At 41.6% G+C, this 18,624-nt stretch overlaps 3 protein-coding genes across 3 annotated transcripts; all 3 read left to right on the forward strand.

The window, feature by feature from the left end:
• Window positions 1-1,689: 1,689 nt before the first annotated feature.
• Window positions 1,690-4,159, forward strand: LOC104434221 (acetolactate synthase 3, chloroplastic). Its single transcript, XM_039305875.1, has 2 exons — window positions 1,690-2,337; window positions 2,534-4,159. The coding sequence occupies exons 1-2, from the start codon at window positions 1,690-1,692 to the stop codon at window positions 3,959-3,961; spliced, it is 2,076 nt and encodes a 691-aa protein (XP_039161809.1). The 3' UTR covers window positions 3,962-4,159.
• A 5,009-nt stretch (window positions 4,160-9,168) lies between these two features.
• LOC104416874 (deoxycytidylate deaminase) lies at window positions 9,169-12,048 on the forward strand. Its single transcript, XM_010028214.3, has 9 exons — window positions 9,169-9,486; window positions 9,617-9,692; window positions 9,816-9,855; window positions 10,313-10,371; window positions 10,467-10,504; window positions 10,745-10,808; window positions 10,971-11,024; window positions 11,451-11,552; window positions 11,856-12,048. The coding sequence occupies exons 1-9, from the start codon at window positions 9,266-9,268 to the stop codon at window positions 11,916-11,918; spliced, it is 717 nt and encodes a 238-aa protein (XP_010026516.2). The 5' UTR covers window positions 9,169-9,265; the 3' UTR covers window positions 11,919-12,048.
• A 1,557-nt stretch (window positions 12,049-13,605) lies between these two features.
• On the forward strand, window positions 13,606-18,382 carry LOC104416891. The gene is made up of 6 exons (XM_010028227.3): window positions 13,606-13,852; window positions 14,541-14,586; window positions 15,135-15,261; window positions 15,442-15,512; window positions 17,794-17,897; window positions 18,084-18,382. The coding sequence occupies exons 1-6, from the start codon at window positions 13,742-13,744 to the stop codon at window positions 18,255-18,257; spliced, it is 633 nt and encodes a 210-aa protein (XP_010026529.2). The 5' UTR covers window positions 13,606-13,741; the 3' UTR covers window positions 18,258-18,382.
• Window positions 18,383-18,624: the final 242 nt, after the last annotated feature.

The raw sequence follows: 18,624 nt of genomic DNA on the forward strand, positions 1-18,624 counted from the left end.
GATGATCCAGAGAGGGATCTTGAATATAACCCGGATGTGGATTGAGATCCCATCCCTTTTGTGCACCTTGTCTTAGTGTAGATAGGTGTGAGACTTTTATGCTGTAAATAATATTGTAATTATACCATGAGTGGTGATGTTAATGAAAGTGTGGTTGTGAATTTCAATATGAAAAATATGGCCTACTTTCCTATCCCATTGTTTTATTGTCTAGGGATTTATAACTGCTTCCGCATGTGCTTAATAAAAAGAAAGGGTCGGCGATACATAGTCCTGGGATATCGCATTCTAAAATCGACCAAGTAGAAGGATGTGCACGCATCCGAGGATCGGGGCGTGACATGTAAGAAGCTCGAAGTTTGCTTCCCTCCTACAAGTTTCGAGACCCTTTACTTTTTGACTGTCGAAACCCAAATTTGGGACCTTATCCATCCGGTGGACGCCAAAGTTGCGTCGGCGTCCACCGGACCGTACCCTTTGTTAAAAGAAATAGACGAACCAAGGGAGAATCGAGGGAGAGGAAGAAAATGGTGGAGCGGCGAGTGGGTTCTCCATGTTTTTCATTAAAATGGCAAGAAACCAATGTCGTCTTTCGCTCGGTTTGGACAGGGGGATTGCATGGAAAGTCTTGCCCTTCTCGTCGTCTTATCTCTGTCGTTCGGGTCTACTCCCTCCCTCATTTTGGTTCTGTTCTTATCACTCGAGTCTGCGAGAGGGGGCTAAGCCCAGATCCACCAACAACCGTAGCAGCAGCCCCTATCTATCCAAATCCCAAATAAATTTTCCACTTTTAAAATGTTTAGGGGCCGCGGAGTTCATTTGTTACTTTAAAGGCCATCGAGAAATGATGCGAGAGATGCCAAGTTCCGTACAGAATCACATCTTTTTGCAATAATAATAATAATAATAATAATAATAATAATATCGGACCTGAGCAGGTCATAAAACTGCTCAATGGAGATAAAGGCGGGAGAACCGCCCTGGGGTGAGAGACCTCGTACTTACCTCCCCGTCCTCTTGGTTAGTTGGAAAAATATAGACTAGGAATTTGGGGGTCCATAGGCAATGAAGGTAGATAACCAATCTTAGAAACACTGTGTCTGTGGAAAACACAAGCTACGACTGGACTGGCATGGGGTAACCAATCCCTGTCCTCGCCCGGCGTGATATGGAGTAGGCGAGAATCTTACGGCTGATTGACCATGCCTTCGGCACAGTTCAATAACCAACTGGGTCAAACAGTCCCCCGGTTATTGAACTATGCCGCAACTTTGGCGACGATTCATACACACACGCCCGTTCTCCTTTTTGGGAATGCTCTGCAGGTATTATCCTCATTATGATGCATCAATCAAGATTCGAGTCGCGAATCAGTTCATGTCATTTTGGACATTCGTAGTGGAGAGGAGACCCACCTTGTAGGCTTGACCGAAAATGGCGATGATACTAAGTTTTTTTTTTTTTTTTTTTTGAACGGAGGCAATGATACTAAGTTAAAAACAGGAATTTGCGAGGAAAACTTGATACCTTTTCACAAATCCTACTAGGGACCACCGGAAAAAGAAAAACAGAGAGGGAGAGAGAGAGGCACCCAAAATTAGCAGTTACCAAACACAAAAAGTAGGGGCAATTCCATAATTCCGGTGAGGGCGACATGCAGCAGAGGCGGGAAATTTAAAGGAGGACCGAATGGTCACCGACTCACCACTCGCCGCCGCCTCCTCCTCGTCCTCTGTCTCCCTCCCCTGTCTTCTTCCTCCCTTCCTCCGGAATAGCAGGTCCACAAGAACAATGGCGACCACCGCAGCCCCCACCCCCTCCGCCGCCTTCCTCTCCTCCAAATCTCTCCCCTTTCTCCCAAAGTTCTCTCCTTTCCCCTCCAAACCCACCGCCAGGCCCTCCCCTGCCGCCCTCCGCATCTCCAGTTCCCTCGGCCACGCCTCCAAAGCCGCCACCGCCGCCGCCGCTACCGCCCCAGTCACCGCACCCTCCTCCCCGGAGACCGAGGCCTTCGCCTCGCGATTCGGCCCCGACGAGCCCCGCATGGGCAGCGACGTCATCGTGGAGGCCCTGGAGCGGCAGGGGGTGACCAACGTCTTCGCCTACCCCGGCGGCGCCACCTTGGAGGTCCACCAGGCCCTCACTCGCTCTGCCATCATCAAGAACCTCCTCCCCCGCCACGAGCAGGGTGGCATTTTCGCCGCCGAGGGGTACGCGCGTGCCTCCGGCCGCCCCGGCGTCTGCATCACCACCTCTGGCCCTGGGGCCACCAACATCATCAGCGGCCTCGCCGACGCCATGCTCGACAGCATCCCCATTGTCGCCATCACCGGCCAGGTTCCGTCGATGACCCGTGCTTTGTTTGCTGCTGTTCTAGTCCCACATATCTGCACTGTTTTATTCGATAGCTTTAGTCCATTAGCTCGTGCCTTTGAGATCTGGACTTATTGGGTGCAAAGCTTTGAAACTACGGCTTTTCAGTTTCATTCATTGCCCACCGTCTTGACGAAAGAATTAAAAAGTCGATCTTTAGGTGCCGCGAAGAATGATTGGCACGGATGCGTTTCAAGAGACCCCTATTGTTGAGGTCACCCGGTCCATAACGAAGCACAACTATCCGGTTCTTGACGTGGAAGATATACCGATGATCATCAGCGAGGCGTTCTATCTAGCGACTTCAGGGAGGCCAGGTCCGGTTCTCATTGATATACCTAAGGATATACAACAGCAGCTTGTGGTTCCAAAGTGGGACATGCCTGTGAGGTTGCCAGGATACACGTCGAGGTTGCCTAAGCCGCCTCAGGAGGCGCTCCTGGAACAGATTGTGAGGTTGATCGCCGAATCAAAGAAGCCAGTCTTGTATGTGGGCGGTGGGTGTTTGAATTCGAGTGAGGAGTTGATCAGGTTTGTAGAACTTACAGGGATCCCTGTGGCGAGTACTTTGATGGGTCTAGGGTCGTTCCCGTGCACGGATGATTTGTCGCTTCATATGCTTGGGATGCATGGGACTGTATATGCAAACTATGCAGTGGACAAAAGTGATCTGTTGCTCGCCTTTGGAGTTCGGTTTGATGATCGTGTGACGGGCAAGCTGGAAGCTTTTGCTAGCCGAGCTAAGATCGTTCACATTGATATCGACTCGGCCGAGATCGGAAAGAACAAGCAACCTCACATATCTGTTTGTGGGGATATGAAATTGGCCCTGCAAGGGATTAACAGGTTGTTAGAAGGGACAGCATCAAAGCTTAAATTTGACTTTTCTGCTTGGCGGGTGGAGCTTGATGAGCAGAAACAGAAGTACCCATTAAGTTTCAAGACATTTGGGGATTGCATACCTCCTCAGTACGCGATTCAGGTTCTTGATGAGTTGACCGATGGAAACGCAATCATAAGTACAGGTGTCGGGCAGCATCAAATGTGGGCTGCACAGTTTTACAATTATAGGAGGCCTCGGCAGTGGTTGACATCCGGAGGATTAGGGGCTATGGGTTTTGGGTTGCCAGCTGCTATTGGAGCTGCTGTTGCAAAGCCTGATGCCATTGTCGTGGACATTGATGGAGATGGGAGCTTTATCATGAATGTCCAGGAGTTGGCTACTATCAGAGTGGAGAACCTTCCGGTTAAAATTCTTCTATTGAACAATCAATACCTGGGCATGGTTGTCCAATGGGAGGATCGCTTCTACAAGGCCAATAGGGCAGACTCTTACTTAGGAGATCCGTCGAGAGAGTCTGAGATATTCCCAGACGTGTTGAAGTTTGCTGAAGCTTGTGGAATACCTGGTGCTCGGGTGACCAAGAAAGCAGATGTTAGAGCTGCAATTCAGACAATGCTGGATACTCCTGGGCCATACCTGCTAGACGTGATTTTTCCCCATCAAGAGCACGTCTTGCCTATGATTCCAATTGGTGGGGCTTTTAAAGATGTGATAGTCGAGGGTGATGGACGATCAACATACTGATGTCCCGAATGATCTTGTATGTTGCTGCGGCCTTATCATGAGAGTTGTGGCACTTCCTTCCCTTTTAGTTTTTAACTCGTGCTAATGCATGGGAAGATCTTTAGTTGTTTCACTTGTAATGGCACAAAGTAGTTTGTAGTTAGGTCATATCAGAGCATGTGAAGGTTGATTTAGTTATCATCACTGGTTCACTGAGAAGGACAAATAAATTGTGGTTTAGTGATCGTGTTCCATTTTTTATGGTGAAAATCTCATAATACTATGTCTTGTTTATGTTGAATTTGTTCTGGTTTAAATCTTGTAGTTACAGCCTGGTACGGTAATGTTGAAGTGACGATTTCGTACCAAGATGAATGCCTTGTTAGTTGCAATCGGAGTCGGGTTACATGTTATTGGATGTTTTGTGTGTGGCATGAGGGCACTGCAGCTTCTTTAGTTTCCTTTTGAAAGTCGAGTCACTGCTTGCATTGCTTCCATCAGGGCTTTGCATTCTATTGATACTTCCATTGCCCTCTCCAAGGGTGATTAGTTTGCTCATCGAGAATGGACATCTTTACTTGGGTGCGTGAAATATCTACGTTTATGACAACCGAACGTGTTAAACCTTTAAACGGGTTGTTCTGGTGATGATTTACCTACTCCGACTCTCATGCTACTGATGTTCTGCAAGTGGTAGATTGATGGGCAAGTGTTCTTCCAATGCTTTTAATTCTCTCCATGTAATACTAGTTTGGAAAGTACACCATGTGTCATTCACTTTTTCAGGTATGGTAGCGCATGCTTTGTTCAATTACCGAGTTGATAAGCATCGGGACACAAGCTCAGGGTCCTTGCGCTTGCTGGGATCGCACGAGTGGGTTGTCCTTCACGGTTGGCGCGAGTGCAGGGTTTGAGCACTTTGAAGTAGGTCTGCTTCAAGATTTTGAGTTGAAGTTTCAGGGGTCGTCATTCTCGTTTTATATGCTAGGATGGAGAAGAGGCATGTACAATTCAGTCCATTGCCAATTGAATTCCAGTTTCGGAAATTAGTGCCATATGTCATTCCTCAACCGGAATGATCTCTTCTCATGTCTTGTTGCAAAAGGCGAGCGATCGAACAATAATATAGACAAAAGAAGAAAAATAAATTGAACACCGGATTTACGTAATTCGGTCATAAAAATCTACGTCTACGGGGAGATTAACAGCAAATTTCACTATAAATTAAGTAATACAAGGAGATTACATGAGTCAATCGAACACCCTCTCGGTGTTTCTCAAGTCCCAATTATACCCAATAACGCACGTAGTGTTTAGCCCCAAAATTCCTCAAAAAATAATTTCTCAATTTCACGAAAAAATTATACGCAAATCTTACGATTTAATTAGCTACAAACATTAAATCTTATTGGATGTAATTCACGAACAAGAACGACAAAAAAAATCTCTCCCAAGCACTCGACGACAAGATGGCGCTTCAAGACCAATTTTTCATGATTAAGCTTCTTTCTACCCACGGCCACAAGTCTATATATATATATATAAGTTAAACCCTTATTATTTTGCCAACTTCTCATAGAATTCTATTTCCTATCTTAAACGATTTTATCCAAAACATATCTCTATATATTTTAAACAAAATCCAAATCCAAGTGAAAATTGGATTTTCCTATTTCAGCAGCTAGACTCTCCAACTCAGATTCAAATTTGGGAAGTTGATCTTCGGATCTTCTTTGTTCGATTTGAAACGTCCGCAATATATCCAATTCGGAATATATAGAATCTCACATTTGGCTCAAACTTGAGACATATTTTAACAATCTCCACATTTGTTCGATATTTGAGCCAACTTGCAATCGCTTCGCCGAAATTCAAACTCTACTACTACTCTCTCATAGGCCCCGATAGGCTCAATCGCCACAAATATTATCCAAGTCTAAGCCTTGCTTGAATTTCACCATAACCAAGGACCTCATCAAAATACCAACTCCATATGCACCTTTAACTACTCTACAAGAATTTTCCGACACAACATCCTCAATCGTAGATAAAGTAAAACCATTGTTGCATCCATATGTACCTTATTAATTTCAGTAGTTATTGCAACCATTAGCTCTATAAGCTCCACCTCGCTACAAGCACTATCTGTATCGATTACTTTGCTAATACCCGTATACCTCAAGAGTTTATGGTCGCAACTTCACCTCAAGTTGAAGACCATTCAAATCCGTTTGAACATTACTACAAACATTTCTAGCCAGAAGTATCGGAAACTCATTAAGGGTAATTTCTCTACTGTTAACAAATAAATTTATATCTAGGCACCACAACCAATCGCCCCGCTCATCTTATGCATAATTATGGAATATGCACATTGCTCTCCAATTGAGCATACCATCACTCACTCCAAAATAACATGGACAACCAAAAATTTTAATAATAAAATAAATAGTAACATTACCTAACCACGCTTCTTCAGAAATCTGCCATTCAATAGTAGTTGATGGGGATCTATTCACCAGGCATCAATTAGGATTCTTCTTGCAACACTAGCACTAGAGATCATTTTTTCGAACCGTCCCTAGTAATATTCTACTAATCAATTATGCGAATTGTTGTGATTTACTGGCACTAAAGTGGTGCTTCACTATGCCCTCTTTCATGCATAATTTATTTGCCAACTCCGAGTAGAACTACATGCTATTGTCAATTCGCACATGCTTGATCGACTTACCAGTCTCTGTCTCGATCAAAGCTTTCAACCATGTGATCCTAATATTAGCATCAAACTTGTGCATTGACACAAACACCCAGGTCTTTCCTCAAGCAATCAAAAGACTCTTAAACAGATGCATCCGACATCTCCGTAGCAAAATTTGTCACTGTCTCACTTTGAAGTTTATACAAGCCTCCATGTTTGAATCATTTCATTATCACCAAGGCACCTTGAACAACTTTTAGAACTCCACCTTCTGAAGAATACTTGTAACTAGCTGAATTAAGTTATTTTTCAATTTTGGAACGTGTCTTACTCTAGTTAATATCCTCACGATGACATCATGCATTCTAATTTTAACATCACCAACACCTACAACATCACACTCAGCGTTGTTCCCTAACCAGATTTTACCAGTACCCGTGCACTGATAAGTGATAAACCAGTTTCCATTTGGTGTGACATGAAAAGAACAATCATAATCAATAATCCATCCATTAAACGATGAATAATCAATGACAGATAAGAAATAATCGACATTATTTGCTATAGCTGCAACATTATCTACAGAATTTACTATAATTTATTTACCCTTTTCATTCTTCAGCATAAGGCAATTTCTTCTAAAATGCCCCCTCTTGCCATAGCTCGAACAGACAACATCAACGGTCTTAGATTGACTATGCTTGTTCATATTAGTATTACTCTTACCCACACGTATTCTAGATCTTCCTTTATTTTCACCTACTAAAGCAGCAGATACAAGTTCGTCAGATTCTTTTCTATGAACATCCTCACTCAAAATTAAATCTCAAACCCCATCAAACGTCAAACTTGTTGACCTAAAGGAATTAGTAACAGTAGTATTCTAACTATCAAGCAATGAGGATAATAGAATCAAAGCATGTACCTCATCTTTAAAGTCAATTTTAACTGAACTCAATTGACTAACAATCACATTAAATTCATTGATATGATTTGCAACTGACGCACCTTTACTCATCTTCAAATTAAATAGACGTCGCATCAAATAGATCTCGTTGATCACAGAGGGTTTCTCGTACATATCTGATAAGGCTTGCATCAAATCAACAGTGGTCTTCTCCTTCAAGATGTTAAACGTGACGTAATGTGCCAAAGTCAGCCAAATAACACTTATAGCTCGTCTATCCAGCAAATCTCAATCAACTTGCTTCATCAACTCTGGTTTCTTCCCAAATAAGGGCAAGTGCAATTTTATCTAATAAAGATAATCTTTAATCTACATTTTCCAGAAACTAAAATAATTCACATCAAATTTGTCGATTCTCATTTTACTTCATCTGTTGCCATCAATTCACTTTAATTTAGCCAAACTTAGCTCTGATACCAATTGTTGCGAAAAGTGAGTGATCGAACAATAATATAAACAGAACAAGAAAAATAAATTGGACATCGAATTTACATGATTCAGTCGTAAAAACCTATGTTCATGGGGAGAGCATAATCGAATTTCACTATAGATCAATCAATACAAGAAGATTATACACTCGAGTCACTCAAACACTATATTGGTGTTTCCCAAGCCCCAATTATACCTAATAACGTACGCAGTGTTTAGTCCCGAAATTTCTCAAAAAATAATCTCTTAATCTCACGAAGGAATTATACGCAAATCTTACCACAAGATTTAATTGGCTATAAATACTAAATCTTCTTGGGTGTAATTCATGAACAAGAACAATAAAAAAATCTCTCTTAAGCACTCGACGACGAGATGGCGCTTCAAGACCAATTCTTCATGATCAACCTTCTTTTCATCAATGACCACAAGTCTATATATATATATAAGTGAAATTCTTATTTTTTTGTTAACTTCTCATAAGATTTTGTTTCCCATCTTAAACGATTTTATCCAAAATATATCTCTATATATTTTAAACAAAATCCAAATCCAAGTGAAAGTTGGACTTTTCTATTTCAGTGGCCAAACTCTCCAACACAGATTAAAATTTAGGAAGTTTATATTTGAATTTTCTTTACTCGATTTTGAATATCCTTAATATATCCATTTCTGAATATTTGAAATCTCGTATTTGGCTCAAACTCGAGACATATTTTAACATGTCTAACGATCTCTCCAAATAACTCGAGTAAGTGGTATTGAGTATTAACTCAAAAGACGATATGGAGGATCATATTCAAACACTCAAAAATAGAAATCTTTGCAAAGAAGATCAGACGCGCAAAAACATAAGAGAGTCACAAATGATTCCTACGATTGATAAATTGAGGATCGGAAGTCTGGATGAATTTGAGTAAAAGCCATTGTGAAGAATGATTTCTTTACTCTTCTGGACAAAATGAAGAAAGGAAGACAGCGGAAGAGGTGTGGAGAGTGGGATTTGAACCCACGCCCTTTCGGACCAAAACCTGAATCTGGCGCCTCAGACCAACTCGGCCATCTCACGGAACAAGAAGCCAGAAGACATAGTACTAGTAGTTAAACAAGTGACATTCTGCCAACCACTCCTGCTCCTGTTCGGTTTCCCGCTAATTTTTCCTCCCATCGCCATCCCCAATCTCTCCATCTCGCCGTCGTAGATTCTTCCCTCCCCTCTCGGATTCCGATGAACGGCCGGGAGGTGAGCCTAGTGACCTCCGCCACTCTCTTCGGGGCGCTCGCCTCCGCCGTCGCTCTCGGCTTCCTCTTCACCTTCGACCCCCTGAAGAAGACGAAGAACAAGAACAAGTACAGCAGCAGCAGCAGCAGCAGTAATCAGCACGAACGCTCCTCCTCTCCTCCTCCCCTCAGCAAGCCCTGTCCTTTCGATCCCTCCAAGCGCCATGGGTTACGTTCTTCACCACCTTCTTCCAAATTCCTCTTTTTTCCAGCTGTCTAGGGTTCCTGAGAGTCCCCTCTCTCTCCCCCTCTCTTTCTTGAATTCGTTGTTGTTGTTGTTCTTCTTCTTCCTCCTTAGGTACCTGTCTTGGGATGACTACTTCATGGCCATCGCCTTCCTGTCCGCCGAAAGATCCAAGGACCCCAACAGGCAGGTCATGCTTCGCATCTCTCGGCTTTGCTCTGACTGCCGTGTCCCTTCTCCGCTTTTGCCGATTTCGTTCTAATTTCAATAGCTAGTGTTGAATTCTTCTTGGTTGTTTGTGTCCATGCTGCAGGTTGGCGCGTGCTTGGTGAGTCAGAATGGGATTATACTTGGTTAGTCCGTCTACTATGTCATAAGCTTCCTGTCTTTTTGGTAGAATCACTCCGATTCTACTATGTCATAAGCTTCCCGTCTTTTTGGTAGAATCACTCCGATTCACTTAATATAGCTGATTCAATTAGAATTCCATCTGTTTCTGGAACAAAGTATAAATGTCGCCATACCAACATTGAGTGATTTACATGGTTGTGAGAAATGCACGACCTTCCTTTTTCACTGTCTAGTGTAAATTACGAAGAAGGATGTAACAGTATATGTGAGTGACATGTAAAGTTATTTGACTCGATTCTGTTCAATTCTCCCCCTGCTTTTCTACTTCATACTGTGGTATTGCATATATAGTTATGGATTCTTGGGAACTCTGTTCTGGCTTTGTGCATAACCAGCATCTCTGATAGGATAGCCCCAGAAAACTGTTGCCACGAGTTCCTCACGACTGTCCTCCGACAGGGATTGGCTACAATGGATTTCCCAGAGGTTGTTCTGATGACAAGCTTCCTTGGGCCAAGGTATCTGCATGAAACAAAGAATTTCTCTGATATTGTCAATGTATGAATGGTCTCAATCTGTCCCCTCCTTTATTATGCCCTCTTTTTCCTCACAGAAATCCAAATCTGGAGATCCTTTGGAGACAAAATACCCGTAAGTGTTGGGCAGTTCTCCTCCTACCTTCACTTGTCTACTTATATTGACAGCGATTCTCAAGGGCGGATCATGTGCTAAATATAGTTTTCTGCCCAAATGTTGAATAAACAGAAACGATTATCCAGCTCAAAACTTGTGCTTGATCAGACCTTTGACCAGGAGTTATCCAACACCCTTCTGATGACTTTGTAGACATGTCTTGGTTTTCACTACGACCCTCTTTGTCATCTTTTGTAGATATGTGTGTCATGCTGAGGTCAATGCTATCCTCAACACAAACCACGCTTCTGCTGCTGGACAGGTTATCACATTTTCTGAATTATTGTAATGTTATGTGTGGGCAATTATTCTCAGGAAGATTGATCAACTAGAACTTCCATATTTTTCTTTTACAATCCTTGTGACCATGTCTGAAATTTTGTGCTGAAAATGGCTAAGGTGGTTTTTGACTGTTGACTTGTAGAAGCTTTATGTGACGATGTTTCCTTGCAATGAATGTGCAAAGATTATTATTCAGGTAATTACCATATTCAAGCTAGTACGTCTCACTGTAATGTTCCTCAACTTTTTATCTTACTTCTGAAGAAAGTTTATTGGTGCCAAATTAGTGTTAGACCGTAGCCGTATTTCATGCTCTTCACATGCAGCTTTGATGTCAGAAGCTACAGTAGAATGTCCAATGATAATCTCTTTTAGGGTGACAAATTGGACAAGGTTTTGCTCGGATTCAATTTGCTTTCTGGGAGCTAAATGCTCCTCTTTTAGGCTAAATGATTTCTTGAAAGGTTTTTGAAGTAGCCCGACCTATGTAATCAACCTTCCTTTTAATGAGAGCAGACTTCTTGCATATGAATCTATCATTAGCAATTTCCCATCCCTGGCCTTCTAGGAGATTTTGGGATATCTGAAAGTGAAGTTCCATGGATCTTTTCCAATGTTGCAGTCAGGAGTTTCTGAAGTTATATATTTCGTGGAGAAGAGGCTCAACAATTCACAGGTCGAATATATTGCATCTCACAAACTTCTGTCAATGGCTGGTGTGAGAGTAAGCCTCCTTGGAAACCTTGTTTATTTTCCTTTTCCTCCACTTATAGTTTGCTTTCATTGTGATTTAACTGATACTCGATCTCATGGAGGAGCGCTAGTGGTGTTAGAGGGCTCGTGGGGCAAATTGCTTGGCTTTCATGTTAAATACCCACCATAGCCATACACATCCACACCTCTGAATGGATCAATAATGCAGATGATTATTTTCTACTTAATGTTCGTCAAATCTTGAGCAATGACTTTGGTTATTTCAATATATCGTGTTGACCAAATATATTTTGCCATCTTCTCTTTACTGCAGGTAAGAAAACATAGGCCACAAAAGGAACAAATTTTGATCAATTTTGAGGAGGCCATCGTGTAGCATTACCCTACATCTGCTAATTAATTTTCATAATTTGTTTGGTGTGCCAGTATTTCAGTAATTGTACCGCTTCATTGCAATACATATGGCTTATGCATGCAATATGGTCAAATTTTCGGCCCTTTCGTCATCTTCATTCTGGATCCTGATTTATATTGAGATGAAGTTAAAAGGGTTTTGTTTTCTTCTATCAAGTTTCTGGTAGAAATGAAGTGTTTCAGTTAAAAGGCTTCGCTCCTATTCTATTGAAGGGTGGCAGGTCCTTTCCTATTATCCGAATATGGAATTGGGCTGCAATAGGTGCATGCAAGAATATTCATCTACATAACTTGGAAGAAGTCTAACATCAAAAATACAAACGGTTTTGATCCGTTGATGCAATTTAAGAAGAACAAGTATGTTTGTTTGTTCTGAGAATACCTCTTCCATGTGTTTCACGAATGAAATCTAGATAGCTTTGTTTGCACTAAAGCCAACTGGTTCTGAGGGAGTGCATCTCTGCTGCTACAAGCAATGGAAAAGCGCCCGCAACATGTTTCAGGTAAGAATATTTGACAGCCTGCTTTGTTCTAAAGCCAACTTCTCCTAAGGGAGTGTTATCATTTTCCATCGCTCTCTGATGACGCACTACCCAACAACAGGTAAACGCAGATGGCAATAATTCACGACCAAAGTTCGTTAGATACAACCGGGGTGAAGTACTAGATTGATCAGTCTAGATATCATTGGATGCGCGTAATTAGCAATTCTCTTTGGCTAACACTGCAAGCGAGCTCTTCTGGGAAAAGCTCATTAGCACCCTTTGTTCCGAAAATAATCCCGTTCTATAAGCAAAGTGCCGATGATGTAGCTTGCCTTCATTGTGTTTTGGTGGTTTGAAGTTTGGAAAGGAGACCGAAGGAAATGAAGGGAAACCAAACGATACGAAAGTTGTAATGTCCCTCCCTTATTTATATGGACATCAAAGAGGGTCGATAAAAGAGTTAATTGACAATCTTAAATCTTGTCCTACCTTATCATTCATCTTATCTATTTATCATTAAGGGCAATTTTCAAATCGGTAAGAGAATGAGGACGATTGCCATCGAGAACGTCGTCATCCAAATGATGACTGTTTTGACCAAATTAGGAGAGATGCTATGCATACATCTCGGCATTCGATAAAATAAGATGTTTGCTCGTTCAATACCTTCCCAATATATTCACTAACTTGAACCATTTACAATAATTCAAAAGTAATGTAAATGACGATAAAAATGAGCACGAGAGTAAGGATGCTCAAAATTATTAATGACATGGTATAAGATTTGAGATGGTGACAAGAAACATCATATTGAATATAAACCCAATCGATAGATGAATAATTAAAGGAGGAAATTGGATAGACTTATCATGCAAATGCCAATTCAATATTCAATAATTTTATGCTCTACCAATTCAGTTCCTTAAACCTTTGAGTAAAATTCTAACACGGTCTTTCTGATCAATTTTCTTCTAATTCATCAATGCGACATTCAATTATCATCAACAGTCTTATATGATATAATGTCATATCACTGATTTCTAGGAAAAATTGGCCGGAAGGACCGTGTCTAGGACTAAATTAGCATAACATTAAAATGCTGAGCACTAAATTGGCTAGGACTGGCTGCATAAATTTTCAGGTGATCAGCCACCCTTTGGTAATATTTCTCGGGATCAAAGGAGCAGTTTTGGTCTTGTGTTTCCTTGCTCCTCATTGACTCGCGTCGCCTCTCTCTCTCTCTCTTCTCTCAATTCTGTAGCGCGCATCCGGCGGCGAGGGGGCGGGCCCTCCGGCGGCCATGGAAGGCAGCTCCAGCCACCTCTCCCCTCCGAATCCGACGGCGTCCAAGCTCCTCTCCAACCTCCCCTCCCGCGGCCTCTTCTCCTCCACCGTCCTCTCCTCCAATCCGGTGATCCCTTCCTCTCTCTCTCTCTCTCTCTCTCTCTCTCTCTTCACTGACCGTCTATTGTTTTCGCCGGAACCCTAGTCTTTCGGTTCAACCCTCGTGTTTTTTCCCGCGCTGCTAGCTCCCTTTGCGATCAAGTCGGTGTTTTGAGAAGTTCCGGTAGAGCGGAATCTTTCATCCGGCATTTTAGCTTTACTGGAATTTTTACTGCCTGCGGACTGGACCCGTTTCGATGCTTGTTTCCGACTCCCGGGGAAGGGAGTTGGGTACTGGGCATTGCTCCAGTAGACCCCTCAAATTTGTTCTTCTTTCGTGACTTGCGTTCTCGTGCACTGCGTGCGTTGGGGGATTTCGGTGGGATGGAATTTCGATTCCAAATTGGGATTTTGGTGGAAGGGGATTTTGCGTTCTTTTTATTGCGCTTGCTTGCTAGAAAACGGTGCTTTGGGAGTTCTCCAGGTCTATGTTAGGCGCATTTGACCCGGAAGTGATCCTTGGCTTTAAAGGTTTAATTATCGTGATAGTCTCGAATCTGAGCATGTTTTGCATCCCGGTTAATTGTTCCTGAAAGTGTCTTCCCCCGAGTAAAGATGATTTCTTTCGCCCATCCAGGTTGATTTGCCCTCTCCCCGAGCATCCAGGGAATAATTGGTTTGTCTTTGAACTGAAATTTCGAGAATTTTTTGTGCAGGGTGGGATGCGAGTTTACGTTTGTGAGCATGACACTTCACCACCAGGTTTTCACCTGACTTCCGCATATTCTTAGATTTCTGCTAGCGTTCATCAGGTAGTTGATTGTTTGGAAAAGGGGGGAAAGAAAAGAGAAGATAGTGTCTTGTTCAATCTTATTAGAAGCTCTACTGAAAACTTAGTGGGCTGTACTCTTTGCATTACCAACACTTATACTTAGATATGGAGCATCATGGTTGCTACAGCTACTAATGTTTGTGTTTGATGCTTTTCTTTAATAGTGAAATTCAAAGAAAATATTTCCTTCTGGAATTTTGGTGGGTTGTACTCTGTCCACTTCCAATGCTTGTTTCATGATCCTAGTAATTGTGTAGTGTAGATTCCGCTGCTCTCTTATCATGCATACTGATGTTCATCTTCCAAGAAATGGAGAGGAGGGGAAAACTTAGGTGAATTTGCTAATGGCCTCGTTTACTATGTAACGGCATCTGTTTGTGTTCACTCATGTTTACTATTACATGTCATCCATCCAGTTGTTGTCAAAGCACTTAATTAGCTCTGGAATGTAAGGAACTGACCTCCCTTTCACATACAGAGGGGCAAGTAATAAAGACAAACCAACAAAATATACTGATAAGAGCACTCACGATCAGGAAACAGAGGGGAGAGCCTAGCTCGAGGACTGCAAAGGGTGTGGCAATAGCTGAAGGTTCTAGGAAGAGGTATTCAATATTCAATTGTCAGATATGTGGCTTTGCTTGCATTTGTAGCAACTGTAAACAGTCTGATTAGTGATGGGTTTCAAATTTACTTTAAAACAACTATTTTCTAGGGACCAGATTTTTACCAGTTATCTTTCTTCTTGTTTCATGATTATGGGGGCAATCATTTTGCTTTTGCAGAGCATCTGAGAGACTTTTGGACAGTGGGACGTCATCTAAGAGACCTGCTGGTCAAGCTGGTTCTCGACAAGGTAAGACATTGCCTTTTTCATCTTTTATGGTTGTCGTACAATTTGCGCACCATATTCTTTACAACCAAAAATGTGAGAGAAATTTATTCACTGATTGGATGAGAATGGATGAAGGGCATCTATTTCTTCTTACGCTTGCAGTGATTTCCTTATCTTTGTTTGAAATGAGAAAATCTTTCATGGTTTGATTTTTTGCATAATAATGGCAAAACTTTTCATTGATCATATCAATATATTGTCATTGAAGGGTTTTCTTCTAAGTTATGGTGTTGGTTAGGGGTGAGCATGGTTCTAGGATAGAATCCGGAACCCGATAACCGAACCGGTGGAACCTAGAGGTTCTAGATTTCAAGGTATGCAGAGTAGGTTCCAAGTTCTTAGTTGGAGGAACCTAGAACTTGGAACCCGAAACCTATAACCTACAACCTAGAATAAGTTTTAATTTTTTTCTTGATCCATGTCTCTATGCGATCTTTCGATATTCTATGTTGTTTAAAGATGAGTGTATAATCTAAAAACACTAGTTCAAGTTTCCATTTTACGACTAAAATTTTTACTTTATTAATGTTTATATTTTTCATATATTTAAATATAAATTATGATTAGTAAATTGTAATCATTCATATAATAATAAAAGTGGGACCTAGGTAGATTTTGGAACCTATGATATGATAAGTTCCTAGTTCTAAGGTAAGAAAGGTAGGTTTCAAGTTCCAAAAAATGAGGAATCTGCTTCAATGGATAGGTTCCAATTGGAACTTGTACAGAACTTAGAATCGCTCATTCTTATTTCTATCTAGTTGAATTCCTTCTATTGATAGTTTTCTTCATTTTGTATTTTGTTTTATGAACGACAAACTTGTTTATTATTATTGTGTTCATTTTTGTTTTGTTTTGTTTAACTAAAAAAAAAAAAACTATTGGATCCTGGAACCTACGTTGGAACCTGTGACAAGGTAGGTTTCAAGTACTAGGTTCCGATAGGTAGGTTTTAAGTTTCAAAAAATGAAAAGCTAGTATTTAAAGATAGGTTTCAGGTTCTAGGCGGAACCTGGAATTGCTCACCCTTAGTGTTGGTGTTGGTGTTGTTGGTGTTGGCTATTTTATAGTCTTATTTGAGGTTATTGAAGAAGTGGCCTTTTCTAGCAATTGTAGGGATTAACTGGTATATGCAATATTCTTCTTATATTGACCATATGATCGCTATAAACGACAATTTATGGACATCTACAACTGGATATATTATGTCCCCGTTTGATTCAAATTTAGGTAAATGTCTTTGGGAAAATGCAAGTACTTTTGTGTTGAAGCAGTTTTTCGAAATGCAAATAGTGTTTGGTAAATAAATTTTAAAGTACATTGTAAAATAAATTTGACTTAAATATCATTTGGTAAAAACTAAATTTTACAAAGGACTTTTGCTAAAAAAAAATTTAAAAAATGAAATATTTTTATTTTTGTCTAGCCACTAGCGGCCATTCCGGCCATCCTCCGGTGGCCAAATTTGATCGCCGAACAATCTCGCCTGAGGTCATTGGACCTCAGACAATGCCTAGTCCCGTGACCTACCTAGGCGATCGTCGCTTAAGTCATAACCTTGGGTGACACTTGGGTTTCCAGCAACCTCAGGCGATTGCCGCCTGGGTCGTATGAACCGAGACAACCACTGCCTAGGTCACAAACCCTAGGCGTTGCTTGAGGTCCGGGGACCTCAGGTGGTCGCCAGTGGTCATGACCCCAGGCAGCAGTCGCTAGGGTTAGGCGACCCCTTGGCTGGCGGTGGTTGGCCTCCATTCGTTTCTCCAAAAAATATGAATAGTACCCTTGAACAGTAACAAGATGTATTTTGAAAATGCAACTTCTCAAAGGACCTCTGGAGTTGTTTTGGCTTAAAGGCCCTTAAAGCCATTTGGAGATGCAATTACATTTTGCCGAAGTTCTCCAAAAAATTGAACCAAACATGTTTGCATTTGGCCAAATCCCTTTAGAGCCCAAAAGTCCTCTCCAAATGTTGAACTAAACGGAGCCTATTTATATTCTATCTTGTCTTGCAAAAGTAGCTTCTATTTTCATTCCTTTTTTTTTTTCTTGGAAAGGGGGGAGGGGAAGGCGTGGTGGGGGGCAGGGATGAGAAATTTAGCATATTGATTCTGGAGAGAGAGGGAGCACTGAGATGAAGAACTGATAAAGAAGGAAATTTATTTTCCCTATACATCTTAGTCACTTTTAATAAGTATTGCCGTTTGGCTGGTTCATAGTTTTAAAAGGATCTGAATTGCAGAGGGTTCAAGCAATCATTTACTGGACAGGGACTTGCACAGTTTGACTGTGGAGAGGCTTCGTGCGCTTCTGAAGGAAAGGGGTCTTTCTACCAAAGGCAAGAAGGTGAGCATAGCCTTGATTTATTCGAGGTCTCCTCATTAATACACCTTTGAGTTGGCAGCTTAATTTGACTGATTGTCTCATTTTATTTATTGGACCGATCTTTCCATCCTTTGTCATGGTTGTGCATTTGTTACTGGTATTACGAATTCATCTGCATATACTGATAATTTTTCTTCACATGTCCAGGATGACTTGATCACGCGCTTAAAGGTGCAATTGGCTAAGGATCCCGTGGAGAAAGGTCGAGTAAAGCGCCCTTATTGTACCGAACTTATAGAAAGGATGAGAAGGTTAAGTGGTTGTCATAGTGGATTGGAATATTGTAGGGGGCGGGACGGTGGGGAACCAAACTCACACTGACTTGAAGGGAGAGAGAGAGTTACTAGTTGGTGTGTTGAGCTATACAGTTTGATTAATTGTGTTCTTGATGGGTCTGTGCTGAACGTTCTAAATTTGTTTTTTGGGGAATGTGGGTTTTCTTAAAACTTGGCATCATGAGTTGGATCATCATAGCAAATGAAACTCGGGATATATGGAGACGAGCATGGGCCTGAAAAGCCTGATTGCCCAATGGGGTCAGTCCGATTGCCGATATTGGCGAAAACACGTGTCAAGCTATCCTATCAGGGGCGGTTGGGGATTGCTAGTTGATCGCAGCCGCTATGGAGACAGACAGATATGTGGTTTGTGATGGGCGGTGGTGGGGTGATAGGGATCTAACCTCTTC

The sequence above is a fragment of the Eucalyptus grandis genome, chromosome 2 (assembly GCF_016545825.1).
Source record: "Eucalyptus grandis isolate ANBG69807.140 chromosome 2, ASM1654582v1, whole genome shotgun sequence".
Classification (NCBI taxonomy): Eukaryota; Viridiplantae; Streptophyta; class Magnoliopsida; order Myrtales; family Myrtaceae; genus Eucalyptus; species Eucalyptus grandis.

Bases quoted from the DNA above. Each gene is read 5' to 3' on its own strand.
- LOC104434221 (XM_039305875.1), top strand. From the start codon at position 1,690: ATGGTCACCGACTCACCACTCGCCGCCGCCTCCTCCTCGTCCTCTGTC. The intron at 2,338-2,533 runs GTTCCGTCGATG...GTCGATCTTTAG, and splicing joins TTGTCGCCATCACCGGCCAG to GTGCCGCGAAGAATGATTGG.
- LOC104416874 (XM_010028214.3), top strand. From the start codon at position 9,266: ATGAACGGCCGGGAGGTGAGCCTAGTGACCTCCGCCACTCTCTTCGGG. The intron at 9,693-9,815 runs GTCATGCTTCGC...TCCATGCTGCAG, and splicing joins CCAAGGACCCCAACAGGCAG to GTTGGCGCGTGCTTGGTGAG. The intron at 10,372-10,466 runs GTATCTGCATGA...TTTTCCTCACAG, and splicing joins ACAAGCTTCCTTGGGCCAAG to AAATCCAAATCTGGAGATCC.
- LOC104416891 (XM_010028227.3), top strand. From the start codon at position 13,742: ATGGAAGGCAGCTCCAGCCACCTCTCCCCTCCGAATCCGACGGCGTCC. The intron at 15,513-17,793 runs GTAAGACATTGC...TCTGAATTGCAG, and splicing joins TCAAGCTGGTTCTCGACAAG to AGGGTTCAAGCAATCATTTA. The intron at 17,898-18,083 runs GTGAGCATAGCC...TCACATGTCCAG, and splicing joins TTTCTACCAAAGGCAAGAAG to GATGACTTGATCACGCGCTT.